The sequence below is a fragment of the Desmodus rotundus genome, chromosome 2, assembly GCF_022682495.2.
Source record: "Desmodus rotundus isolate HL8 chromosome 2, HLdesRot8A.1, whole genome shotgun sequence".
Taxonomy (NCBI): Eukaryota; Metazoa; Chordata; class Mammalia; order Chiroptera; family Phyllostomidae; genus Desmodus; species Desmodus rotundus.
This window is the reverse complement of record NC_071388.1, coordinates 99,855,863-99,883,244: the sequence shown is the minus strand read 5'-3', so window position 1 is coordinate 99,883,244 and position 27,382 is coordinate 99,855,863. Positions and strand designations below refer to the sequence as shown.

Here is a 27,382-nt window from a genome sequence, read left to right as displayed (position 1 = left end):
GTTATCTCCCCAATCCCCAGCCTCTCTATAGTCTCCATATTCAGCCTTCCACCTATAATTTAAGACCAAAAAACACATTGTGCCTTACCTAGGCGAGAACATTCTATTTCCACATCTTGCCCAGCCTGTTCCAAAATTGCTTTGGAGACCCCTACATGAGAACAGCAACATGGTCACAAACATGGATCAAAAAAATCAGTACAGTACGTTTGGGTCAGAATGATGGCCTCATTGTCTAAACACTTTCCCCATCATCAAAGAAATCCTATAACCTGAGTATTTCTGATCACAAAGAAGAAAAATTCATAAATAACTGTTACCGATGATAAGAAACTGTGTCAAAATAATTTTTAAATTATTAGTTAATATTAATAAGCCAAACTTGTAGAAACCAGCTTGGCTATAGCAACTGTACAATAGTTTGGCTATAAGAACCCTTCTTCATGGGATCCACTGTGACTATTACACTAGTAAAAATCGAAAAGTAAAGTACCTGCTTTGAGATTAAATGTCTTTGATGTTGAATTGACAATCACATCTGCCTCTTCTTTAGTAATATCTCCAGGGGCCACCTGGAAGGTGATGGGACCAATTTTCATTTCATGCACTCCTAAATCAGAGCTAGTAACAGTCCTATAGAAACCTGAAAAGAAAAAAACATGAAGTCAATAATCAAGTCAACAACAGCAAGAATGACTTAAGTCTTATGTTGCTCACATGTGCCCCTCCCATACTTCTCTTTCTCTCCCCCAACCCCCACGTCTCTGGCCTTTGAGCTGGTCCTGACCTTTGGCCCCAAAGATGGTCTGTCTCTGAAAAAGGGTTATAAAATGCAATGCATATCAAATGTGGACCTCCAGTGACTTCAAAGTGAAGTCAGCGCACCAGAGCCTATCCCTCCCACTGATTACAGCTAAAGCATGGGACAGATACAAAACGCCCCAACTGAGTTCTGAAAAGTAAAGAGCAGGCAGATTGGGGACCAGTGTCAAAACCTGAAGAAGCAACCTGTTCAGAGGGGGGTTTTATTTTGAAATGTTTCCTCATTTCTCTCCCACCTTTGACCTAGGATGGCCCTAGTTGTGGAATCGCACAACGAGCCCAGGGAGCAAAACTCTCAGAGGATCCCTGTCTTCTGGCTGGACGACTGAGAAGAGGGGGTCCTGTGAGCTAGGAGTATGGCAGGCATCTTCCTTATTTTCCATATGAATTCCTTGTTAATCCAGACCCTCCCCCAAGGTGACCCCAGTCGCAGAACACAGTAGTGACACCACAGGGAGCTAAAACTCTGAGAGGCAGTGTTTCTACCCAGAAGAATCAGAAAAAAAAAGGGCCCTTGTAGCCCAAAAAGTGTATATGGATGTGTGGGAAATCTGTTATTTTTTCTCTCTTTTCTCTCTCCACTTTACCCAAGGGCAACCCTGACCATACAGAGTTATGAGGCAACAGAACAGGTATCTTAAACTCCACGAGAGCACTGTCTCTCTGGCGAGAGGCTGGAAAATGGGCCCGTGCAAGCCAGAGAGTGTGAGGGGAGTCCTGGAGAAGGTGATCCCCTCTTCTGTGACGAACTGGAATAAATCCTGAGCCCACCCCAGAGCTGCACATGTGGGAACTGTCCCAAGCAGCACAGCAAAGGCTTTGAGAACTTCAGTGACATCGCAGCTGCTGCCCAGCCACAAGGTGAGACAGAACTGTTAGAATGAACTTAACCAACTGCCTGCCTGCTAAAACAACAACCATCACTTTCCAGAGGATTTTAACAAGACCCAAGTTTCACAACATATTTAAAATAACCAGCCTATAATCCAAAACTGCTTGTCATATAAACAACCAAGAAAATGTGATTAGTTCTGAACGATAAAGATACTCAGCACAGGTGCTAATCTCAAGACGATCCAGATGTTGGAATTATCTAAGACTTTAAATATGCCCCCTGAGATCAAAGTTAACATATTTGAATGAATGGAAATGATTTTGAATTAATGGAAAAACGGGAGTATCTGCAGAGAAATATAAAGTAACAATCAGATGGACATTGTAGAACTTAGACATACAATAATCGAAATTAAAAAATTCACTGGATAGGCTCAATAGTGTAGTAGAGAAATGAATCAGTGAAGTTGGAGGTAGATCAATAAAAATTGGCCAATCTGAAGAATAGAGAGAAGAAAAGATTAAAAGAGAAAAAAGAACAGATTCTCAGGGACTGGGATCAAAAGGCTTAACATTCAGGTTGGAGCACACTGGAGCACAGGAGAGGAGAGAGAGACCAGTGCAAGAAAAATATTTGAAGAAATGACTGAAAAAGTCCCACATTTGATGGAAGGCATAATATTCAGATTCAAGAAGCCTCGGCAAACTCCAAATAGGATAAAGTCAAATATGTAACAGCAAATTTGACAGAGAAGCATTTGGTTGGCATTGTCTCTTTAAATGTGTCCATTTCCAAAAACACATGTCACATCATCCCTAGAAAATAGTAGCCTCATCCCTACTTAAAAACCTACCGTACAGGTTTTCTAACTTGGCCTGCTTGCTCTTCCAGTCCAGATCTCACAAACATGGCCAATGTCTTGCGTGCTCAGGTGTATGGAATGTAATTTAATATCATCTTTATCACAAATTGATTTTTCCATAAAAATCCTCACTACCATCTTTCCCTTATTGTTAAATAGTTATTTAACAACTAGAAATAATTTCTCAATTTAAAATCTTTACAGAACCCGCAAAGAAACAACAAACAAATAAGAACAACCAAAACAGAATAAAATAAAAATGAAAATAATCGTTACTGAACCTTGTGTATTCTCAGCCTTGGGAATTTTATCACTGACGGAACTTTTAGTAGCCCATCTGTCAAATTCATCTGAAAATGCCTGGAATTACAAAGACAGTTTTGACTACTACAGTCTTCTGTAGATGAATGAATTTGATTCATCACAGTTTTTGATCCTGTATCCACAAATATTTACAAGAGAACAATTCTCAAAATGTCGTTTATTATCATTATTGATTTTAAAGCTCATTGTTATTTTTATAGTATAAAAATACACATATTATTTCTACAAATGTATCTTATGAAAATTATCAAAGATAAAAACAGAGATATAAATACAAAAATATTCATTACAGTGCTATTTATAATCAAGAAAAAAAAATGAAACAGTTTAAAATCCCGTAATGTTTAAATAAATTTTTGTATATCCATGTGTTCAAATATTTAGCACACTAAGAAGTGCATTTTCAAAGAACAGTTAATGGAATAGGGAAATACTCACGTTACACTAGTAAATGAAAGAGTAACTTTCATTATATGACACCACTTTACAAAGTGCACATGTATAGAAGACTAGAATGAAATATGACTAAATGAATTTATGCATTTTGTATCGTTCAAAGCTTGTACAATGAATATGTATTACTTTCGTAATCAGTAAGAGCAAATAACTTGCCAGTTGTTAGAAATACAGCGTTAAGGGAAAGACAATCACAAGGACCCAGGCACTTCAGTTTTAACTTCTTATTCATGCCCGGAGAGGAACGGCTAGGGTAGTAGTGCATTTTGCAGCAAGAGGCTGTATTTCAGGGTTAAAGATCCAGTGAATTCCATTTCTTTGCCTGATGGTAACACCCCAAAATCATCACTTCCTTCATCCTTGTAAACAAGCAATGGAGAATTTTGTTGGTTAAAGAAATGTAACATCTTGGCTAAAAGGTTGATACAATAAAGGCAGAGGGACTGGGAGAGACTATGGAGCCAGGGAGTCAGACTCACAGACTTTCAGGGGCCAGAAAGGTAAGCGGCAAGTGCAAAGGGGGACTGGAGGAACGCACCACTTGCCACAAAGCCACAGCGAAATCCACGTCCAGTGTGCCAGAACATTTAAATCTCAGTCACAGTGAACATCTGCAGTTCTATGTGAAATGTTTGAGTTTTAAATATTAGCAACTGATTCAAAAATTTTTTTAACCAGTCCAAATAAAACACATTTAGAGGCCATGTTCAGACCGTGGGCTTCTGTTTTGCAACCTCCGTTACAGTGTGCACCAATACACATCTCAGTAAGTTTGTGCGCGTGCAAATATAACCAACGTTTAACTTTCTTTAAAAGTCTTAAGAGAAAAAGTGTCACTGCCATGTATGGAGAATCAGTACTATTTCCAAAGGCAGTCAAGGTGTCTGTATAGATTAATCCTCCTATAGAATACTTGCAGCGGAACCTGAGTCTTTGGGAAAGAAAAGAGGGTCTCGGGTTACACAGAAATAATGAAATTTGAAGGTTCAGGTCTATGTCAGAGGACTCACTCCCCTATTCACCCATTTAAAACTACTCAGGACTTTGTCTCTGATTTAGTTCATTTTATGTATAAACCTTGGCTCCCAAAGTAATTATATTTATAAGAGAAGAAGCATAAGTGTTACATACCCATTCCATGTTCCATATCACCTTGTATAATGTGAGTCAGAGGGAAGTGCTTCAAAAAGCATTTGACTAGAAATTACTGTCGCTGTGTAGAGCAACTAAATGGATCACATATTTTGCTCAGGTGGTTTGGATGTCTGATTAAAATTTAGATTTAAGATTTGTTTGCTCCCAAAGAACTTAAAGGTAGTATTTAGATCTAGGAAAAAAATAAACTATGACCTAAAAATTCAGATAGTCCAGTGATCCACGGACATCTCCTGGGTTGCTGGCCTTAATCTACTTGCTTAATTCTTGCACCGCCATGGAACTTTTCGAACATTTAATGTCGTTTACTCTACTGGACTCTAAGGACCTGGAGGGCAGGAACAATGGCCTCATTAAATACCCCTTGTTCTCCCACAACAGAGTCCAAAGGCTCACCCATAGCTGATGTTCAGCAAATGGGAGCTGGTCAATGGGCTCTATGACTGAAGACGGTTCCAGTACTTCTGGTCCCACTCCTTCTATTCCCACAGGGATGTGCTGAGTTCATTCTAACTACACCCTTCAGTTGTATTTCATCCTGACAATCTCCTACTGTAAGACCACAACTGTGGGTTTATATTATGTATAAAAATCCCTGTGTTTATATGGAAGGGAATCCTACCGATTAAAAAAGAATTAAGAATATGTCAACTCCATTGCAATATGTAAGCCTAATTTAGATTCTGGTGCAAACAAACAAGCTGTAAAAACAAAACATTTATGAGATAGTTGGCAATTTGAACATTGACTTGATAATTGATGAAATAAAGGAATGATTGTCAATTTCTTTTATGTGTGAAATAGTACTGTGGTTATGTTACTTTTTAAAATAAATACCGAATTGTTTATGGGTACAATGTATATCTGGGATTTGCTTCAAAATAATAGGGAGAAAGGTAGAACAAATGAAGACAGAGATAAAACATATAATTGTGAAGGTGAGTGATGGGTAGAAGGGAGTTTTATTATACTATATAGTATTATGTCTACTTTTGTGCATGTTTGAAATTTTCCTTAATAAGAAGTTAAAATTTTTCCTATATCCACAAATTTGCTTAAAATTTGCCATGGTAAAACTAGTCTACAGTGTTCTTTTTACTTTTCTGTATGGGAAATAACATGAAAGAAAAACCTAATAGACCAAGAAGATATTGGATACCATTAGGGCCCAAATTGCCAAAATAACCAGAAATGAGTGAGGCTGTACCTGAATATTCGCGTGATCATTTGGGTGCAGCAGAAAGCAAACCTCTTGTAAGGCTGTTGGTTGATTGTTGCTACTAAATTTGAACACTTCTGAAATGATTAATTCAGCAAAAACGGTTTTAGGAAATCCCAAATTGCCTGTTCCTATGGCTGGAAATGCAATTGATTTTAAGGACAAGTTCTCAGTGGTTTCCAAACATTTTCTGATTATGTCTTCCATGATCTGAAAAGTACAAAGCACATCCTTATATATTTTGCCCAGAAATGGAAGTTATGACCAAAAAAATAAGAATTTAGCAACCTTGTGAGCTCTGTCCACTTCTTTTTGCTTTCAACAAAAGGCAGGCTAAGGGCAGTCAGAAGAGAGAAAAAGAAATACAGGAAAGGCAAAAGAGAATGTGAGAAGCCCTCCCAAAAGAGTCCAGCTCACTCAGCGTGAAGGAGAGAAGCAAAGCCTCCACTGTTCTAACCCCTGGTGCTCTCCCTCTCCTCATGCCCTCACCTGCCTTCCTCGCTAAAGATGTGTTATCTTCAATAACGCTTCCCTAGCCCTGATAATGATTGAGCACTATAATCAATTTTTATTATTAACTAGCCTTCATGAGAAATCAGCCTCAGCTCATAAAAGGGCCATAATGATGGAATCTGCCAAGAATGTGAAGTTATTACAGAAGAGAAATAGACAGGGTCCAATCTACATTATACTTAAAGGAGTCCAAAGACGCACCCATTCCTGAAGAATTTAAACTATGCCCCACCTTGCGTGAAGACGTGCTGTCATTTTTCCAGTCCGGAGCCACCACATGAAGCACTCGGTGGCAATGCAGATTGCAACCACTGGTTTGGAGAATCGTGCCCACGTCAACAGGCAACTTTTGTTCAGCTGTGTACAATTCCTTCTGGAGATCTGGCCCAGCTTTCCCCAAGAGGGCCAGAGAAAGGGGCCCTCTATTAAGCTCAAGATTGCCAGGAATGGAGTTGACGACAACATCAGTCTTAAAGACAAAACCAACAATTTGCTTCAAATTCCAACAAAAAGCATTCATCAGGCATTACTGTATTTGAGTCACTGGGCTTGGCACAATGGGAGACAACTACGATGATTAAGTTTTCAGAGACTGAAATGCCACCCAAAGCAAAGTATTATCACACATTTATTTATCTTTTTTAAACTTATTTTATTGTTGTTCAATTATAGTTGTCGGCATTTTCTCCCCACCTCTCCCTCCCACCCCATCCAAACGCACCTCCCTCCCTTGCTTCCACCCTTCCCCTTGGTTTTGATCATGTGTCCTTTATAGTAGTTCCTGAAAACCCTTCTCCCCACTGTCCCCTCCCCTCTCCCCTCTGGTTATTGTTAGATTATTCTTAACTTCAGTGACTCTGGTTATATTTTGTTTGCTTTAGACACTTATTTAAATTACAGTTCAGGAGAAAAGAGAGCTGTCAAAAAGCAATATATCATGGTATGGGATCAATGAAGGAGTCCAGAGGAAGTGCCTTCAGCGGCCAGTGAAGACACCATGAGTGATGTGGGGTCCTAGAACTGGGAATAGTTGCAGCAGGCAGAGAGAGACAGGGAAGTCATTCAGAAGAGGGAACATATTCATGGTAGGTTGTGAGCAGTGAGCAGATTGGTTTGACCTGATAGAGAGCTTCTGCGGCAAAATGACGCAAGCCAGGCCAGAAATGATACATTGGAGATAGTCAGCAGAGGACCTGATGTGCTCGGCCAGGTGGACTTCCTGACAGACAGTGAAGAGCCAGGCAAGCTTTGCAGCAGGACAGTTAACGTGAGCAGGTTAATGAGCTAGATTAAGGTACCAAGAGAAGAGGGGAGAAGGAATGTCACCAAGTCATTTTCAAAGCTGCCCTGCATGCGTCAACAAGGAGCAACACCCAGCAGGTATTGTGGCATCAGAAGCCAAACACATACGGGAGTAAAAGGAATGGAAGGAATGTCTCACTATTTATTCAATGTTCAAGATGGACAAGGAACTGAACTCATTCCAATTACTGACTGGTGGTCAAAAGATTTTCTTATTTATTAGTTTGGGTTCTCAAATGAGAAACAAAATTATTTTTAATATTTTTGAAATAGTGCAATGGTTAAGAGCCTGAACAAATTCCAATCCTGGCTCCACCACTTGTTAGCTGTGGGACTTTGGCAAATCACTTAACCCCTCTAAGTCTCATTCCTTCATCTGTTTGAGAAGAGCAATTATCCTGGAATCCACCTCACGTCCCTGAATGAGAAAATACAAGCCAAGCACTTAGCATAGTGACTGACACATACTAAATAATCAGTGTTAGCTATTCTTTTTGTATCCTTACCCAGGGACATTTTTTCATTGCTTTTAGAGAAAGGAAGAGGAAGAGAGAGAGCCAGAGAGAGAGAGAAGAAAAGAGAAGAGAAGAGGAGAGAGAAGAGGAGAGAGAAGAGGAGAGAAGGGGAGAGAAAAGAAGAAGAGAATCATCGATGTGAGAGAGAAACATTGATTGGTTGCTTCCCGTGCACCTCCTGACTGGGGATGAAATCCACAAACTAGATATGTGCCCTGACCTGGAAATTGAACCCAAAATTTTTCGATGTACGAGACTGAGCCTCACCAGCCAGGGCAGCTATTGTTCTTGTAATTATTATTTAAGCTTAAGGAGAAGGACCCATAGAATGGAAAAAATATTTGCAAATCATATATCAGGTAAGGGACCTGTATCCAAAATATATAAAGAACTCGTGCAATTCAGTAATGAAAAGATAACCCAATTTAAAAGTGGGCAAAGGATCTGAATAGATATTTCTCTGAAGAAGATAGGCCAATGGCCTTCCCTTGGAATCCCTTCCCCAGGCCTGCCCACAACCCTCCAGAGCTCTGCTCCTATTAGGTAGAGCCTGTGTTGAAAAGGCTGTTAAATACATTTTTTAAAATACACATCACCCCCTGGCAGACCTATGAGAATAGGCCCCATGTAATACCCAGGCCCTTCCCAGGTCCAGCCTCTACTTTCCTTCCCATATTCTCTCGCTGGTGTTGGGCACTGATGGTCCTGCAGACTCAGGGCCCCCTGCTCAACCTGGTTCAGCTCCATGGACAAGATTCCTTTCTTCTGTCCCCACTCTGCGCTCTTACTTTTCTGTATCTGCTGTCAATAAATTTGTTAGGAAATCAACCTTAAATTTACCAGAATATGACAGGTGTGAAGGCACTGAAAAAGTATAGAGCCTTGCAACTGTAAGTTATTATCATGGGTTTTCACCTTGACTAGAAGCCTAGTGGTCTGAATACACTGCCAGTTCCCGTACATAACTGGCCAATCTCCAAAGGTAAATGCTGAGATGAAGTAGCCCAGTTTTCTAAGGAAACCTCCTTCCAGGCCAGGATGGAGGACATGGGATCCTCTCCTTTAATTCTCCCCTTGATCCCAATCTTCCTTGGCACCAAACCCCCTGGAATCGCAGCACCTCTCGGTGAGTGCGCTGTAAAGACAGACACTCACCGTAGCATTCTGCACTTCTTCTTTCACCAACAGGGCCCTCAGGCCACCCGGGCACAACAGCACTCGGCTGTTCCCATCATCTTTTCTCAAGCTGGGCTGGACTGCGGCCGGTCCACTGGGCTGGGAAGAAGGACCAGGCATGGTGTTTTTAAACACAGATTTCACAGTGTCAGCAAAGGTCTCAACAGTCTTCTCAGATGTATCCACAAGGTAAATCTCTTTCAAGGTGCGTCCATCCCAGTTATACTGGAAGGTTTCCTTGACTGCCAAAACGATGGCCTCCACACACTGAACTAAAGGAAAGCCAAAGATTCCAGAACTAATGGCAGGGATGGCTATAGATCGGTACTGGAGTTTTTCAGCCAATTGGAGGCTTTGTCTCACGGCTTTCTTTAACTGGAGCACACACCCCTGGGCATCATCCTTCTTCCACTTGGGTCCTATTGCATGGATGACCTGGCGACATGGGAGGTTTCCTGCTCTCGAAACGATGGCATGGCCAGGTGGGATCATGCCTTTTTCTTTCACTATCTGGTCACAGTCTGCTTGGAGCTCAGGGCCAGCTGCTTTGGAAAGGGCAGCGGCAAGGCCCCCACTGTGCCGAAGGTTCTCATTTGCTGCATTCACCACCACTTCAACAGGAAACCGTGTCAAGTCGCCTTGCTGCACGATCAGAGAGACTCCAGGGACCAAAACTGTCCGAGAGAAGCAATTCTGCCCAAGAGCACCACCTCCCTCCTTTTCTTCATTCTGTAGTAGCTCCACAAAACAGCCATGTGACCGTACCTCACGTTTATAATACCATGCCTTATCCAGGAATAACTGCCTGGCCCCTGGCTTATCAATACAGACTCTTTTAACACAGACTGAATCCTTGGCTTCATTGACCATGTTCATTCCCTTCATGACTTCAGCCTTTGAGCCAGTTAGTAAAATGCCTTTTGGTTTGATCCCAGGATGGAAATCCACCTGAACATTTATCTTCTTCAGCTTCATCTTTTGTAAGAATAGCTTCTTCTCTGCCTTTAAATAATCAATAACTAAGGGAGGATTTACTTCAATCAATCTCTCTATTTTCATGTTTTTTTCCACAAAGTCCAAAAGGAGCCTGTAGATCTCGTGTACTTCTTTCACACAGCCCGCAATGATGACCTCCAGTGGGGTTTTTGAAGTTAACTCACTGATTATTACAGTCTTTGAAGAGGAATTATGTTTCTTCAGCAAATTGCCAGTGATCGTTTTCCATTTCTTGCTATTAAGAACCTCCCTGTCCTCAATGTCTATGCACATATGACTTAAGGCACCAGCCATATGCTTTTCAGCTTCTGATAGGACTTCGGAAGAATCACCGGTTAAGAGAACAGTTGTACCCTCTAGCTCACAGACTGCAAGGATTTTCTGCGCTATAAAAAAAGACTTGGAGAATTCTGCACAGTCGACCTGTTGCAAGAACTGGAAAACTTCAGGGAGAAGCTGAATGCGTTTCTCGGCCATGGTGTACACCTTTTCCTGGACTTCACACTTTACTTTATACACATCTACACCAAGGCCTTTAAAGCACATGTGTTGAGTGGCTTCATCATAAGAAATCTCCATCTCTGGGTACTCCGTGTGGAAGCGCGCCTGAACACCGCTGTAGAGCAAAAGAGAATACTTTCCTGGAGAAATGGCCACTTTTTCCTTCAGACTTTGCTCTTCTCTTTTAATTTTTTGACTGGTGTTTTCTATTAATTCCTTGATTTGTGGCTCAATATTTTGTACATCTTCTGACTTCCCCGATAAAGTTACAATCCCCATAAGTGAATCAAACTCAATCAAAATGCTTTCATCTTCTAAGTTGTTTTTTATGGTGTCCCACACTACTGGATCCACTTTAAATTTGGTAACTTTATATCTAGACCTGATGCCAGAGAACGCCGAGGAAGCATCTTTCTTCCAGTTCTTGATTCTTTGTCTTCCTTGGCTGACTAGGGTGGCCGCAGGTCTGATGGTAACTTCACCATTGAGTTGGGACCATGTTAGCTCACAGTGACAATGTCTCACTTCTTCATTTATCTCCTCAACCAGGTGATTCTTTTTGTGTAAGAACTTCCATAAAGAAAGATCCAAAGATTCTCTAAATGGTGCTGGAAGCTTGATCAGAGGCTTCTCCTTTCCATACAAAGCTGTGCCCAAAGACGTATAGTATGGGAACACAGAAAGCGGCATGTTATTGAGATCAAGTTTCTTGGTCAGGATGGTGTCTAACACTACAAAGGAAAGAAACAAAATAAAGTAACCCCAGAGTAATATGTTTCAAATGAAGACAAACAAACAAATAAACAAAACCTCTCCTATTCCAGAGAGGGGAAATCCTAATGTTTGTAGAAATGCGATGGGGCAGCACGGTATTAAAAAGCAGCTCTATTCTCAAAGGGCTCAAATATCAGTGAATATATATTAACACTGCAGAGGTGTCCCTTGCTTAACTGAATAATTACTTTCCAGCCAAGATCACTCTATGTTGAAATTCTGTTACACAAATTCTATTTTCTGTTTTTCTGACAACACTATCACCACTAGGTAAGAAATAGATATGACTTTGGTCACAAGCATGGGGATAATGTTTGCCTCAGTGTAAAGAATATTTTGGCGCTCAAAGCCAAGCTTGTCTACGAATCATGCTATTTACTGTTTCTTGCATTTCTCACAATTTTAGGCTTCACGGATGACTTAGATTCCATTAACACTTCTCAGGGGAGGAGCGTAATAATAATTACCTTAACTTATCGTGTGTCAGACACTCGTCTAAGTGCTTTACACATGTTTACTTAATTTAATCTTCACAGCCCTTTGAGGTAGGGACACTATTATTATCATCGCTATTTACCAATGATAAAACTCAGACCAGTAATGATTAGATAACTTGAACAGGGTCATGTGCTGTAAATATTGGAGCTAAGATTCAAGCCAGTATCTGTCTGACCCCAAAGCCCATGCTCTTGTCTTCCTACAGGGGGTCCAAACTAAAGTCATCCTCAAAGTCATCAAATTGCTCAGCCCAGAAACTGACCCCCTCCCCCATCCCAGCTACAATCCACCTCCTGCCACTCCACTGGGAAAGCACCTAGTTACACTAGCTGTGTAACCTTCGTCAAGTTATTTGATCTTTCTGTCCCTAAGTTTCTTCATTTGTTTTTGTTTTTGTTTTTGGCTCTTCACCCCACAATCACCACACTGTGTCCTTTTTCCTTTTTGATCAATCCCTCCACCCCCTAACTTCCCCACCCCCTCAGCTTTCATCTGATCTCTATCTATAAAATAAGGATTACGATAACAGCAATGCCTAGACAGCAATGTCTATAAATGCACTTTGTAGCACCCTGCAGAGGTATGCAAATGTCCGCAGAGGGAAAGGGAAAGCCAGTGTACCTCAGACCCTGGAGGACAGGAATGAGTGAGGTTAGAGGAAGAGGTGTGGCCAACACAGTAGATGAGGCAAAAAAGTCAGGGGAAATGGAACCTTTGAGAGACTCCTACAATGCAGAGGTATAGCTCTGGTATGAAATAAATCTTAATCAATAGTTTGTATTTTTAGTGGTACGCATGTAACTAGACATCCTGAGGACATACCCAACTGCCGCATGCCCTCCAGATGTTCAAAAGCCCCAAAGTTGTCCACTCCACTCCCACCATTAGCTGGAAGTTAACTTCCAGAGTAGACAGCTTTATGTAGCTCTCTACCTGAGGCCAAGAGCAGGCTGAGGGAGATTTGAAGAACATGCAACAGAAAGTCCTCTTTTGCTCCTTTGCCCAAGGAATACTAGGTCCCTAAGCCCATTTTAATGTAAACCACACCCTCACCCTATTTTTTCCAACTTAAAAAGCTGACGAGGGGCCCCTCCAAGTACCCCATGAAACAATACTTCTTAAGTGGGTGGCATATCACCTGATCCTGTCTCATGCTCCCCCAGTTAACACCAAGCACAATGTTCCCTCTTTCCCTAACAAGTCTGGTCCCCTAATTCCTACTCCTCAGCCTTGACCTCTAAACATCAATAGACTCTCCGAGCTGGCTTTGCACATGCCTCAGAGAGCTGACAATCTATGTCTACAAAAGCCTCAGAGGGTTTCTCTAAGGTCCAACTGGACATGGTCTTCACGTTGTCACAGCACAGAGTGACCGAGCAGGCATGCACCGATCGTGTGAAATCAGCCCTATTAATTTCTGAATGGTGACACTGACAAGGTGAGGGGGAGTAGTGCCACTCTCTAGGAACTGTATGTGTTTCTGACTATTTCTTTACCAAACCTTGTTGAAATGAACTTAAGAATTTCTACCAAGTGTACAGCCAAAACACATTTCTTCTTTAATACAGTATTTCCAGGATTTTAAGAATTACATACTTTTCAGTTCATCATTGGTAGAAACTCATGAAAGAATCTCTTTATATCCTTCAAAAATTTGACATTACTTCTCTAAAGTTCAAATCACTGGACACATTAAGCAACAGATGCCAGATGAACAAATTCCTAATTGGATTACCGATGAAACATATGAATAAGAAATATTAATAAAATACATCAGAATTCAACTGATAACTGTTAAGATCTGCTAATTAGTTTAAATTACGCTTGGTGAGGTTTACAAAATCAGGCTAATAGAAATTACCTTTTCTGTCAAAAAATTCAATCAGTGCTGAACTCTCTTCAGGAAAATATTCAACACTGACAACTCTTCCCCCTCCATTTTGAGGATCTTCAAATAAACATTTCAAATTATAGTTGTCAACACCAGGCGGCAGGTTTTCGACCCTGATCTTTTTTGTCACTTCCAGAAGTCTTGGAGAAAGCTGAAGTTGTTTCACCAAACGGCTCGTGCCACAGTCATCAACAAATTTCACGGGATCTTCAAACCAAAATCAATCAATCAGAAAATTATGATTATATCTTTATATTACATAGAAAAAACCTGTCCAAATATTATTTGAGATAAAGGGAAGAGCTAGGCACTCAATTTTTAGATGCAAGATCTTAACTCCTACATGAGAGTCACATGCCTAAAATTCCCATTCTCTGAACAACATTCATCTCACCGGGATTACTGCCACTGAGCTGTGTCCCTACTTCCGTTCACGGCCCTCTCTAACCCTCCTTGACACAGCCGCCTGAGTGCTCTCTCACAAATCCCGATTCACCCTTTCTCAAGTCCTGCAATGGCTCCCATTGCCTGAAGGCATGAGTCCACACACTCCTTAGCTAGGCTTACAAGGCCCTTTGCTATTTGACTCCAAACTAATTTCCAAGTATCACCTTTGGTTATTCCCTGCCATTCGTTTTATTTTCCGTATTGCCACAGAAACTAGACATTATTTTGAAAAGCCATGCTCTTTTGCCTTTGAATATATAATTTCCTGTGTCTAAAATGCCCTCCAATTTTTTATCTTGGTCCTCTTCCTCCATTGAGACTCAGCCCAATTATCTCTTTCAGATAAATAAATATCGATAATGGGCCCATGATGATGAGACATTTCAGGCAGAGGGCACAGCAGTGGCATGAAGCAACACAGTATATTTGGGACCCAACAGACTGGTACAGCTGGAGTCTAAACTTCACTGAACAGAGTAAGCAGGGCAAAGCCAAGCCCCCTTGTTTGGGCGCCCTTTCTTCCCATTCCCCACAGCCTGCTGTTCACAGCCCAGGGAGGCAGCTTCTCCTCTTGCATCTTCATTACTCATTTATGTATGGGTTTCCTCCCTGCCCCGTATGAGTTCCTCAAGAGCATGGACCAAGACTTATTCATCTCTGTACCCACAGCACCTAGACAAGCGCTCATAGTAGACATTCAAAATTTTGATCAGTGAATAAAGGCAAGTCCATTTAGTTTTACCTTTATAAGAAATAATCATAAATTTGAAATAAGAATAGCTCCCTGTATTGATTCTTTACTATGTCTCAGGTACTATGTTAAGAGCTTTTCAAACATTATTTCATTTACTCTTCACAGAAACTGTATCAGGTAGAAATTATTATCCTCATATTATAGGTAAGGAAAGTAAAGCACACATAGGAGAGTAACTCGGCCAAACTCAGATAATTAGTTAAATGGTGAGGCTAGAATTCTGACTTTATGATCTGTGCTCTTAATTAACCAATCCACTGCCATGGCTATGGAATAGTGAGGCTTGGAATTGGAAAATTTCCTTGTTTTTCTGGAGATAGCTCTTCCAACCCACAGATTCCTCCCCCAGGCCCCAAAGCCCACTCACTGTCTGCAACACATGCACTTGCTCTCACAGCATGCGTGGGTGACCTTGAAAGCACAAAGGAGGTATGTGGTAAAGGGGATAACACAACAGGCTGTACAGAGGCGCTGAGCCTGGGTCCAAATCCAGCTTATGCATTTATTAGCATCCCTGTACCTCTGTCTCCTCAAGTGTAAAGTGAGGAATAATAATAATAATCTCAACAGGTTATTGAAAGGAACAAATCAATTAATACACTTAAAGGGCTTAGCATAGGACCTGACTTATAGTGACACTATGTAAGTGTTTGCTCTTATTATTTTTATTACCTTCAAGTCCAGTTTGGTAACACAGATCAATATTTACTTCTCACAATGAGGTAACACATGTGAAACTGATGACTCATGCATGGAATCACTTTAATAACCTTGGACTTTAGATTTCATTTTGGGTGTGTTGTTCCTGTTTCTGTCTCTCTCTATGTCTCCATCTCTGTCTCCATCTCTGTCTCTCTCTCTCTCTCACACACACACACACACACACAACTCATACAATAAAGTTTAATTTATTAAACATACCAGAATTTGGATTCAAAGCAAAATTGTTTCTCTTTCAAATAAAAAAGGAGCTATATTAACCTGGAGCCCTCTTACTAGCTACTAAAAAGCATCCAACTTCCAGAAACATTCCATTAGCTAAGTGTCCCAAATCCCAAAAGTGTGGTGCAAAGAAGACGAAAATGAGTGTCACTTAATCTTACCTATATATTTTTGAAAGGTAACCACGGCAACATCAAAATCTCTGATTACTTCCACTTGAAAATCATCACTGCACAGGCCACTTATGTTCTCCACCAGCAAGATCAACATGACGTCAGTCACATTTTCTTTGAGATTTTCAAATGCAACCAAAGAGGGGATATTATCACATTTTCTTGGGATATCTTCCATTTTTGTATCTTGGGATGTATCTGATTTTAGAAATACAAAAGGGGTCAAGATGTTATGTTTATCTACCATGGTCTTAGCAAAGTAAATTGTCATAAGACAATGTCCTCTTTCCTTCCCAACCTCTTAGCTAGCTCAAATAAAAAGAGGTCTTAGAGGCTTTTTGCTTAAATTAATTATGACAATGATGATGACGCTCAAATTTATTACACCTATTTCTGCTGACATATACACAGCACCATATTATAATTATTGAACTCAGTTTCTCAAAAGCAAGGAACACTCCTGGTCAGGTGGCTTAGTTGGTTGGAGGACCATCCCATACACCAAAATGATGCAGGTTCAATTCCCAGTCAGGCCACGCACAGGAGAGAACAATCTATGTTTCTCTCACATTTCTCTCTCTCTCTCTCTCTCGAAATATCCTCGGGTGAGGATTAAAAAAAAGCAAAGACGATGTTTATGCATCCTTGTATCGCTAGCACATGGTATATATTTGAGGCTTAATATGTGTTTGCTGATTTGGAGATTTAGTTCTTTGACCATTGGAGAAAAGCAAGAATATCTGATGGTGCTAAACGTGAGCATCAGCTAACACTTTATGCTCTGAAAGTCAATAACTTCCCGTCTCTGAAGAGAAAAAGAGATACTTGCACTGAATGACTAAGGAATACACAGAGAAAGTAAAATGGCCTAGAGATATATGTGTACATCAAACTTACTGAATAGCAATCACCCCAGCCAGCTCGTTCCTGCCCATTGTTGACCATAAGTGAGTTACACATATGTGTAAAGTCAGTCTCACTCTGTGCTTGCCCAGTGCAGTGAAGCATGATGGGTACCATATGATCGTTAGGCCATCTTTGAGCAACTATTCAACTGGAGCCCTTATTATGTTCAAGGCACAGGATATGTGAAGAGAGGTGCATACAAAAAACATTGGATAAGGACTTACAGATTTTCTAATGGAGGTATTAAAAAAAATGCTGACATTGGTAAATGTTTATTATGACAGAGTAAAATGCCACACGCTCATCAAATTCATTTTGTTTCCTTTCTGGGAAACATTGCCCAGACTTCCTGCAGTTACATTCCCATGGTAGAGATCATGTGACTAATGGAATACAGGTGGAAGTGGTGAGTTCCACTTCCAAAGATGGCCAATACAAGTCTCCTTCATATGGAGCTCCCTTCTCCCTTGCAGTGACCTTAGAGGCCACACATCAAAGATAATGGTATTGAAATACAGAAGGAACCTGGATTCCCAAATGACTGTGTGAAGCAATCTGGACTCCACCCACCACACTAGCTGCCAACTACCGTGATCTGGGGGGTTGTTTGTTACAGCAGTTACGTCACCCCGACAAGCACTCCTGCTGTGTGCTGGATGAGGCACCACACACACACACACTCACTCACTCATGCCAAATTAAAAATAGCATAAGGATTCAATCACAACATAAACTAGCATTTGATGAGGCAGGTATGACAAACCGGAATGAGTACTGGTCTGGGAATGAGGCTACAGAGTTCAACCCGACTCTGTCTCTCTTTAGCCATCTGACTTGGGGCACATCTCTTAATTGTAAAATGAGACTATTGGACTAAGTGAATGGTAGGACTCTTTCCAGCAATATAGTCTTATCATCCCATGACTATTAGAAGCTTCATCACAAGAAAAGCTTGGTTAACTTCCAAATAGAGAGCACCAACAATCAAGCCAGGATTCCAAGAAAGAGAGAAAAGGGGATTGGGCTGGCTTGAAAAGGCTTTAGAGAAGAGGAGAAAGCTGAGTAGATCTTGAAGTGTCAATAGAATTTAGGTAGAGAAAAGCAGGGTAGAGAGGACTGTGAGCAACAGAAGTACAGGCAGAGTGTTGTGATTGTGCCAAAGTTCCTACTTAGCAAATGGTGATCTGACTGAAAATTCTATCTGATAATCCTCAAGGAGCTCTTGTGTACAGAGACATAAGAAATGAGGCCAGAAAAGTCAGCTTCATCCAGAACCTGGTCTGGACTTTACCTTGCAGGTGGTGGTAAGGGTGAGTCAGGGAAGGTTTCTGTGAAAAGGATGAACAGATATCCAGCAATACAAAGGACTGGTCAGATTTAAGAAGAGGACATCAGATACAGAGAGACCAAGCAGGGTATACCTGCCATTCTGGATCTGTGAAATGATAATGGCAGCCTGGGGTGAGGGAGGAATGGATGAGGAAAACTTTTTTAAAAAGACTGGTAAGTCTCTGTGACCAACATATGTGAAAGCTGAAAGAAAAGACTAAAAGTTCTAGTCGGTTCAAGAGAAATAAAAAAAGACAGAGGAGGGCACCAATTTGCGGGCCAATGACACAGGCAGCTTCGGGCATGTTGGCTCTGACACATTTTCCAACAGCAAAGTCCAACACAAGGTCTGCAACTCAGGAGAGGGTCCAGGCTGGAAAGTTAGACTTAGAAAAACCAGAATTTGCTGAATGCAAGTGGCCAACATTTCTCTGCTTTTGCCTCTTACTCTTCTCCCAGTTCTTCCACTTGCTGGTTTCTACCTTTCAGGCCCAGCCCAACTCAGCTTAGCCTGGAACAGGACACTGGCTTAGTGCTCACATGCACTGATGGTGGTGTGTGCCTTGAGTGACTTTTCCCTGATCTGTCAACCGCCTGTCGATCTTTGACTTGAAGCTCGGGGTTGCAGGCATGCCGAGTGCATCCATGATGCAGTGTCCTCTGCTCTCCTCATCCCTGAGATATGGGACCTATTAGGTAACCACCCTCCATCCTCATTTTGCTCAGTTCTGAAAATTGTCTACACCATTCCAATTAATTTCAGGAGTTCTAGCCTTAGAGTGATTGTCAGGGCTCAGTGTAGAGCAACCATTCAACAAAGACCCCCATTGCCATCTCCTAAAGGGGCCAACTTAAGTATCTTGTTGAAGACTACCCAATGTTTTGACTAGTTAGAGTCTGGGTCAAGTAAAAACAGGTTAATAAATGGCTTTAAAATTTCCAGGACAATGAAAAGTCCATTGGTGGAGTGGGGCTGGATGACTCTCCCTGACAATACATACACCTGAGATCTTAAACGAATCTGAAGAAGTGCTAACAAATCAGTAAAGACAGAGTTGGGGTAAAATCTATGAAACCATAAGAAACCCAGACTTGATTAAACTCTGAATGTGGGAAATGGTACAGATACAAAGTACAAATATAAAATCATTTCCTTGTCTAAAATTGAACTTTGAGGGTACAGCGTATAAGTTACCTTCCAGAAACAGATAAGGATTCAGGGGGTCACAATGAACAAGGGGAGTTGGGTGAGCCAGTCTGATATCTGAAAAATGGAAAGCAGGAATTACTCTAAAAAGACAAAAAAAAAAAAAAAAGCCTGGCTCAGCCGTGGCCCAAGGCTTGGCTGCTTGTAGCATTGTCCTGTACACCAAAAGACTGCAGGCCTGATTCCCAGTCAGGGCACACACTGGGGTTGCAAGTTTGATCCTCAGTCGGGATGGGTACAAGAGGCAACCAATCAATGTTTCTCTCACATCGATGTTTCTTTCTCTCTCCCTCCTCCCTTCTTCTCTCTCTAAAAGTAATAAACATATCCTCAGGCAAGGAGTTTTTAAAAATCCTATCACAAAGAATCATGATTTTCTTAAGGAAACCATGCATACTAGATTCCATAGTTTCACAGTATATCCATGTTAGGGAAAAACAACCTATACATCCCTATCCAGTCATTTTACCAAGTAAAGACAGCTCCCATCCTAGTGCCATTTTTTAAAATCTAAACATGTTCTCAAGACAATTTCAACTTTAGAGAAAAATATTTACATATTTTTTGCAATTTCTTTTCCCTAAGATCTGGATACGTGTATCGCTTTACCTCGCTTGATCAGCCACTCAACACATTTCATCATCTCCTCCCCTTTATACAGCATGCTTAGCCAGGAAAGCTAGTCACTTCTTCAGTAAATGCCAGGTGCTATATAGGCCAAAGCCCAGACACTCAGTTAAGCAACAGAATCCACAACAGCTACTAGGTTTCAGGCTCTTTCTTACAGAAGATGGGATGAGGAGAGCCACTGCTGGTCTGGAGGGCTGTACCCACATCCTGAGCACCCCACTCTGAAGCTTTCATCCACAGAGGACCCACACCTTCCTGTTGTGGCTCCAGAGGACAGCACTTTCCGCACCCAGTGCTCAGAAACTTACTTAACCACATACAGCACCCACTGATAAGTCATGTCCTTGCTTCTCGATGGCAGCTTGGGCACAAGTGGCCTCTGAAGGCCAGCTCATCACCACCTTCCAGGGACCTCTTTGCCCATGTCTCCCAGTCCCCACAGAGAAAGTTGTTCTCATCCTTGTGACCTGAACCTTCAGAGCTCAAGTGGCTCCCCCAGTGTTCACCCTCTGCACAGCTGGCTGAGGGTATGAAGATGAGGCAGCCCCAGGCACCTCCAAGGTGAGAAAACCCTGCCTTGTGAGGTAAAGCAGATAAGGATGATGTCTACCTCTGCCATCTTTAATAAAAGCGAAACTGCCCTGCAAAGGCCAGTCATCTCAACTGAGAGCTTACCTGGTTCTTTGGCATGTTCTTTGGTCTTGAATTCCTGAAATCCAAACAATAAAGTAGAATTAATAAATTACTAGTAATTTATTTTTAAATCCTCACCCAAGGATGTATTTATTGATGTTAGGGAAAGAGGAAGAGAGAGAGAGAACATCGATGTGAGAGAGAAACATCGATTGGTTATCTCCTGTACACTCCCCCATTGGGCATCAAATTGTGGTAGATAAATATAACATCTTGACCTCTTTTGTAACTCTAAAATCAGACAGTCCAACTAACTGAACCACCCGGCCAGGGCTACTGATAGTTTCTTTACATTAAGAAAATGTGCTGGCCCAGGCTGGTGTGGCTCAGTGGATTGAGTGCCAGCCTGCGAACTAAAGGGTAGCTGGGTTGATTCCCAGTCAGGGCACATGCCTGTGTTGTGGGCCAGGTCCCCAGTAGGGGGCACTCGAGAGACAACCACACATTGATGTTTCTCTCCTTCTCTTTCTCCCTCCCTTACCCTCTTTCTAAAAATAAATAAAATCTTTAAAAAGAAAAAAGAAAATGTGCCAGAGGCTGGCCTAGAGATGTAGGGTCAATAGAAATGACAATAAAAAGCTCTGGCAATGGTGCTTTTGAACGCACCCCATGTGTAGTAGCACATCCACTTAGTGCAAAAATCATCGGTAAAAATGAGTCACGAACAACAGAAACCCCAATAGACACCAAGTGTCCAGGGAGTGGGGTGACACCTAAATCTTTTCTCCATTTAACATTTATTGAGTGTTCCCTATGGATAAACACTGTGCCACTTGTTTTACAGAGGTTGTCTCATCTAATCCTCACAACAATCCCACAAGATAGATGCTATTACTACACCATGTGGGAAATACCTAGTACATGCAGGTGGGTCACTATCCCCTCAGAACAGTTTAAAAATAAATATAGCAGGTTCCAGGTTAAGAGCACCCAGGACAAACAGACCCAACGTTTTACATCTCATACCACCCTTACTATAACCCCTAAATCTTGACTTTTCCAAAGTGTCTAAAATTGAACAAAAAGTGTCCCTCCTTCATTATTCCGTACCTACCCCACCACATCTGCAAGTTGCATTTCTCACTCCAGTCTGATTTATACTTTTTGTTCCACTAGGTTTTCCTTATTGCGCTTCCCATCCCAGACACCTTGGAAGAATACCCGTCTTCCCTTATACTCACTCCTTTACTTACCTTTGTTGGAATTTTCCCTTCAGAAATATCATGGACTTCATGGGGGGCTGGGGGCAGCTGGACAGTTAACTTAAATGTTCCTTTTCCTGGCCATACTAACTCATGGTTCTTTCTCTCCAGAACTTTCTGCCGAACTGAAATATCAGAAAAGAAGAAAAAGAGGTGGAAGAGGAGGAGGAGAAGAAGGAGAAGGAGAAGGAGAGAAGGAGAGGAGAGGAGGAAGAAGCCAAAGTTAACTGTCAATCAATCTTTATTCACAAAATTACTTCATGATTTCCACAGGCTCTGTCATCATCAATCACGGGAGGCCTTGTGTGGTGAGAAAAGGAGAAGTTTAGCAAGCAGACACGGATTTGAATTCTGTCTTTAAACTGATTTTTTAACCTTAAGCATCTTCCAAAGCCTCTGTATTCTTGTGTACTAATAAGTAATTGCCTGTAATAAAAATGGTCTTCCATGGGTGTTACATGGATTAAACTGAAGAAACATTATAAAGAATTTAGTATAGTACCTGGTGCTCAGTAGGCACTCAGAAAGGGAGCAGTATTTATTGTACAGTAAAGGGAAATAATTTGAGGACCGGGTGCTGGGGCCACGCATGATAAAAGCCATGTTTTAGGAAGGGGACTCGGGTAAACAGGAGCAGAATGGCCAGGGCACTAGTTAATAAGCTATTTCAATCAATTCTTTAACTTGTTTGGAAGTTTTTAAAAATCTCTTCATCCCTTCTTTTCTTCTCCTTTTACTATCAGATGGGAAGATAAGAGCCTCCCATCTGATAGTAAAAGGAGAAGAAAAGAAGGGATGAAGAGACTTTTAAAAAATTAATTGCACATCAGGCAGCTGAATGGTAGTAAAAAAAAAATGGACAATAGACATAAGCGTTCAGAAAATCTAGATTTAAATTCCAATTCTGCCACAAACTCGATGAGTGACATTGAGAAGACGTCTTAGCTTCCCTTAAATCTGTTTCCTCGCTTAAACGAGGGTCAGTGAATGAATTTTGTAACACCCAGAAGAGCTATGCAAGTGTAAGTTTTCATTAGGAGAAAGAGCAGCCAGAGAGAGAAAGGCAAAGCCTGTGTATCCGAGACTGTGAAGAACAGGGAATGAGTTTAGGTGAGGAGGTGTGCTCAGCACAGTCAGATGGTACAAAGATGTCGGGGTGAAGGAAAACCCTTGAGAGGGCCCTGCTGTTCACAGGTGTGGCTCTGCCAAGACTGCTGGGTCACTATGTTGTTTTCTGATACAGTTGGCCTGATGAAGCCAAGGATATAGGGAGGAATCTTTCAAAAAGAAGGGCTTGAATAGCTTTTCCACCTCAACATCCATGAAGAGGTAGGAGAAGTGAGGTCTTAACTGGATGCCAACTGGACGAAACACCCCCAGAAGCAAAATGAGAAGAAATGCCAGACTCCAATTCACTCTTCCTGGCAGGACAGATGTCTTCACACGGATTCTTTAGGGGCTGCCTTAAGCTTGAATGAGGCCTGGGGAAAACCCCTGAAGCTAGAAAGAAAGCTAAGTTTTCTCAGTCGTGGACCTCTCTGATGCATTCTCTTTATTATTCCCTAGACGTTGGTAGAGTCCCATCCAGGCATTTAAATGTGCCAGCCTATTCTCTGCGCAGTATGTATGGGTACCGCTAGTTCAAGAAGGCAGACAGTAGCTGCGAACTGTATCTTGCACCTGCTGAGGCCACTTCTGGTGTGGAGGGTATCCCTGTAGGAGATCTGCCTGGGGCTGCGAGGTCAGGTCATTCACTGTTAGCAAATTCCTGGCAACTTGCTGCTGAGAGATGTATTCTTCTGATAGAAAACTGAAACTGACTGGGACTTTCCACTTCCCAAGAACCTTGACCAAGTAAGTTCTTGAGTGCACTAAGTTTTGAGGTGTCTGTGCAGGAGGTACACAAAGCGGTCCTTGGAACAGCCTGGGGGTGGAGGAAGGGATTCACAGGTAGAATATGTGAAGGAAGAAGCCTGGCAGGAGACTGAAATTAGTTCTGCTTTGAGGGCTAGAACAGAATGATGGTATCATCACAAAATTCTATTTTGCACTGATTGTACTTGTATGCTGTTAGTGTTTTCTATAATCAACTCCCTTTTTGTTCATTCGGGGTCAACAACAGACAACTGGGATCTCAGACTTTAGGGCATGGGAGTCACCCGGGGAGCTGGTTCGAAGCGCTGATTCCCTCTCACCGGCACACACGCAGGACTCCTGAGTCTATGGGACAGAGCTTGGCTGTGTCTGTGCAACCTGCAGTGAGTTGGATGCAGGGGGTCTATGGCCCCAATTTGGAAACTACCAAATTACCCTTTCCTGAGGGTAATGGGATGCCAAAGAAGAAAGAAGCGTCCCTAAGGGCCAGACCCACAGTGATGTTAACAGTTGGAATCAAAGTGGTAACATCCCCTGAGAAAACGACTTACATCATATGGTTGCCCTTCTGAGCATTCCTTGGAGAAATCAATTCTTGGAAAACTTTGTACTTTGTTTTCTTAAAGGTTCTGAGGCAAGTGGGTCTCCTGCCCCGCTGCCCGCCTCACTTCCTCCACACTTATCTGTGTACCCCTTTCCTCTCTAGGTCTCTGGGTCTCATCTTTCCTTTCTGGATCCTTGCCAAAGCTTTCCAATTGCTCTCATGGCCTTGTAAGCCTCCTTGCCTCTCCTCTGGCCCAAATGATTCTCAAATCCTGCAACAGGAAAGCAGGATCAGAGGTTGTCCACATCCTTTCTTATGAGATTTCAGTGGAAAAGAGTGTGTGCTCTGGGAGCAGGGGCACGTGGCTCCCACTACAGGACCTGGTAGAGGTCTTAAGCAAGCAGATATTTGGTAGATATTTGTCCTCCGCCTTTCTTAAGCAGCAGCAGCAGCAGCAAGCAGGAGGAGAGGAGAACTCACGCTGCTCAACTGCCTAGGAGGAGGGAATTTCCCCCTCAAAAGCTCAAAACTCCCAACCTTGGCCAACCCGATCTGATGACCACCCTGAATCCGAGGGACGAAGTACCAAGCTACCAACAAAGATACTGTGTTGGTCAAGAACAAGCTGTCACACCCCTCCAGTAACTCTCCCCTACTTTGCTCAGACAATGTGATTTTCAGCAGCATCTCTGCCCCTGTCTCAGTTGACCACAGAACCACTGGGAATGTCCATGACCCCATGGGGAAATCATCCCGACTCCTCACATTGCTTAGCCCCTCTCTTTCCCCACCTACAAGTTTACAGAAAGAAAAGGGGCTTTCCCTCTCCTTCCCTCTCAAATAGAGCATTGACCACTCCCACGGAATCAGTTACCAAACCCAGAACAGCACACAAATGTGTCTTTTCCTTCCCCACACTAACTTCCATTGTTTAAGGACTCGCTTGTCCTCACTGGAACACTGCACAAATCTCCAACATGGGCGTCCGACCCGCGACCCGCGGGCCACATGCAGCCCAGGGTGGCTATGAACGCGGCTCAACACTAAACCGTAAATTTACTTAAAACATTATGAGATATTTTTGTGATTACATGTAGCAATGTATTTAATGTGAGGTCCAGGACAACGCTTCTTCTTCTAGTGTGGCCCAGAGAAGTCAAAAGTTTGGACACCCCTTTAAAGGTCTGAGTTTCATGGTGTCTCTCAGAAGAAATCAATGTACTTATTTTCAATCAAATTTACCTCACTGAAGTATTCAATATATTTGGACATACTGTCCCTAGAAACTGTCTCTTCCCTTATAATCGTGTTGCCATAAACCTTGGGAGTTCTAGAACTGCTGCTTTAATAGGCAGAAGACAAAAAGCACAACTGATGCAACGCTGTCATTAATACACTGCGCCCCCTTGTAAAACGAGGTGAGTGCGATTCCGTACCTCGAGCGGTTCTGCCGTCACCTCCGGGCAGCACCGCTGAGCGCCCGCAAGCGCGGGGCAGAGGAACTGCAGCGACCCCCACCCCGCGCACCCGTGGCCCATTTTGCAACTCCCCACGGCTGCTGCTAGAGCCAGGCGCATTCTCCCACTGTGTGCCCCAGTCCCAAGTTTCTCCGGCGGGGAGAGCCCGGCGGTTCCCGCGCGCACCCGCCCCAGGCGCCCCTCACCGTCCTGCGAGTGGAAGAGCACCAGGAAGCGCACCGGGTTCCCGGGCTCCTGGCGGACCTCACACTCCCCGCCTCCCGATCTCTTCTGACTCTGGAAGTACACCTGCAACTTGGTGCTCAAGTTCTTCGGGGGGTAGGGGCCCCAGGACCCCTCGACAAGCAGCGGGAAGAAGCCGGGCGCAGCCATCCTCAGCTCCGCAGCCGGCACTGCCAGTCCCACCCCAACTCCGGGCGGTTAACTTGGCCTCTTTCGCTTTCGTTTCCGGGAAAACTCCCTGCCCCTAACTAAGTTCTGCCCGTGTAAACAGCGGCCCCGATTTCGTTAGTCACCATTCCCCACTTCTATCCGGGGCCCGGGGCAAAGGCATCTGGGCGGACACGGGTACCTAAGTTCAGGTCTTATTTGCCACTCACACAAGCCACAGGTGAAATCAGTAGCTTCGGGTCCCAAAACTTCATGCGAACAAAGTTATTTTTGCCGCACGCATCCTTTTTACAACGAAGTAAAATGTCTCATCAAACTGTGATTCTCTAGAATGTTTGGGGCCCGTTTGGGAACTTCTTTCAATCAATTAATTGTCGGGATTTTATCTTCTTTCCTTTTTTGCAGTTTGTTCCATGATCTGTTAATTAAATTATATGTCTAGAAATGGGGTCGGGAGAGGAGAACGGTTCATTAACAGTTGTTTTGCGGGGGGGGGGGCGTTATCCTCACTTGAGGATATTTTCATTGATTTGAGGGAGAGAAACGTGGATGAGAGAGAGAAACACCATTCGTTCCCTCTGGTAGGTGCCGGTTGGGGGATTGAACCCACGTCCCAGGTATGTGCCCTGACTGGGGATCAAACCTGCAACCTTTTGGTGTGCAGGACAACGTTCCAACCAACTGAGCCACCTAGCCAGAGTCATATTTAAAAGTGGAATATTTACATGGCACCACGCACTCAGGGTGGATTCAATAGACCCACCCAGGTCCCGCCCTCTCTGAGCTCAGGAAGCTGCGGGACTCAGAGCATGTATGACCCAGTGGATAAATGCCCTTGGAAGGAAGAGACAGGTGTTCAGGGAACAAACTGGGAGGGGCTCAGGGAGGGTTTATGGGGAGGTGACATGTAACCTGAGGTTTAAGGGTGATGGGCAAGGTAACCTTGGAGAGTTGAGAAGAGGAGCGTTTCATA

At 42.7% G+C, this 27,382-nt stretch overlaps 1 protein-coding gene across 3 annotated transcripts in view; it reads right to left on the bottom strand.

Annotated features, from left to right (window-relative positions):
- PARP14 (poly(ADP-ribose) polymerase family member 14) overlaps nucleotides 1-26,444 on the bottom strand; it is a 45,417-nt gene extending 18,973 nt beyond the window's left edge. Inside the window, exons 1-12 of one of the 3 annotated variants that reach the window (XM_045185940.2) lie at nucleotides 26,205-26,444; nucleotides 22,114-22,247; nucleotides 20,903-20,936; nucleotides 19,586-19,654; nucleotides 16,144-16,353; nucleotides 13,810-14,046; nucleotides 9,159-11,407; nucleotides 6,419-6,655; nucleotides 5,662-5,883; nucleotides 2,801-2,879; nucleotides 494-643; nucleotides 89-151 (exon numbers count right to left, since the gene is read on the bottom strand). In XM_045185940.2, the coding sequence (XP_045041875.2) occupies nucleotides 89-151; nucleotides 494-643; nucleotides 2,801-2,879; nucleotides 5,662-5,883; nucleotides 6,419-6,655; nucleotides 9,159-11,407; nucleotides 13,810-14,046; nucleotides 16,144-16,353; nucleotides 19,586-19,654; nucleotides 20,903-20,936; nucleotides 22,114-22,247; nucleotides 26,205-26,391 (3,871 nt within the window). In that variant the 5' untranslated portion in view covers nucleotides 26,392-26,444. The remainder of the gene's footprint in view (nucleotides 1-88; nucleotides 152-493; nucleotides 644-2,800; nucleotides 2,880-5,661; nucleotides 5,884-6,418; nucleotides 6,656-9,158; nucleotides 11,408-13,809; nucleotides 14,047-16,143; nucleotides 16,354-19,585; nucleotides 19,655-20,902; nucleotides 20,937-22,113; nucleotides 22,248-26,204) is intronic. The other 2 variants (XM_024578069.4, XM_045185941.2) reach the window with 2 other exon arrangements.
- Nucleotides 26,445-27,382: the final 938 nt, after the last annotated feature.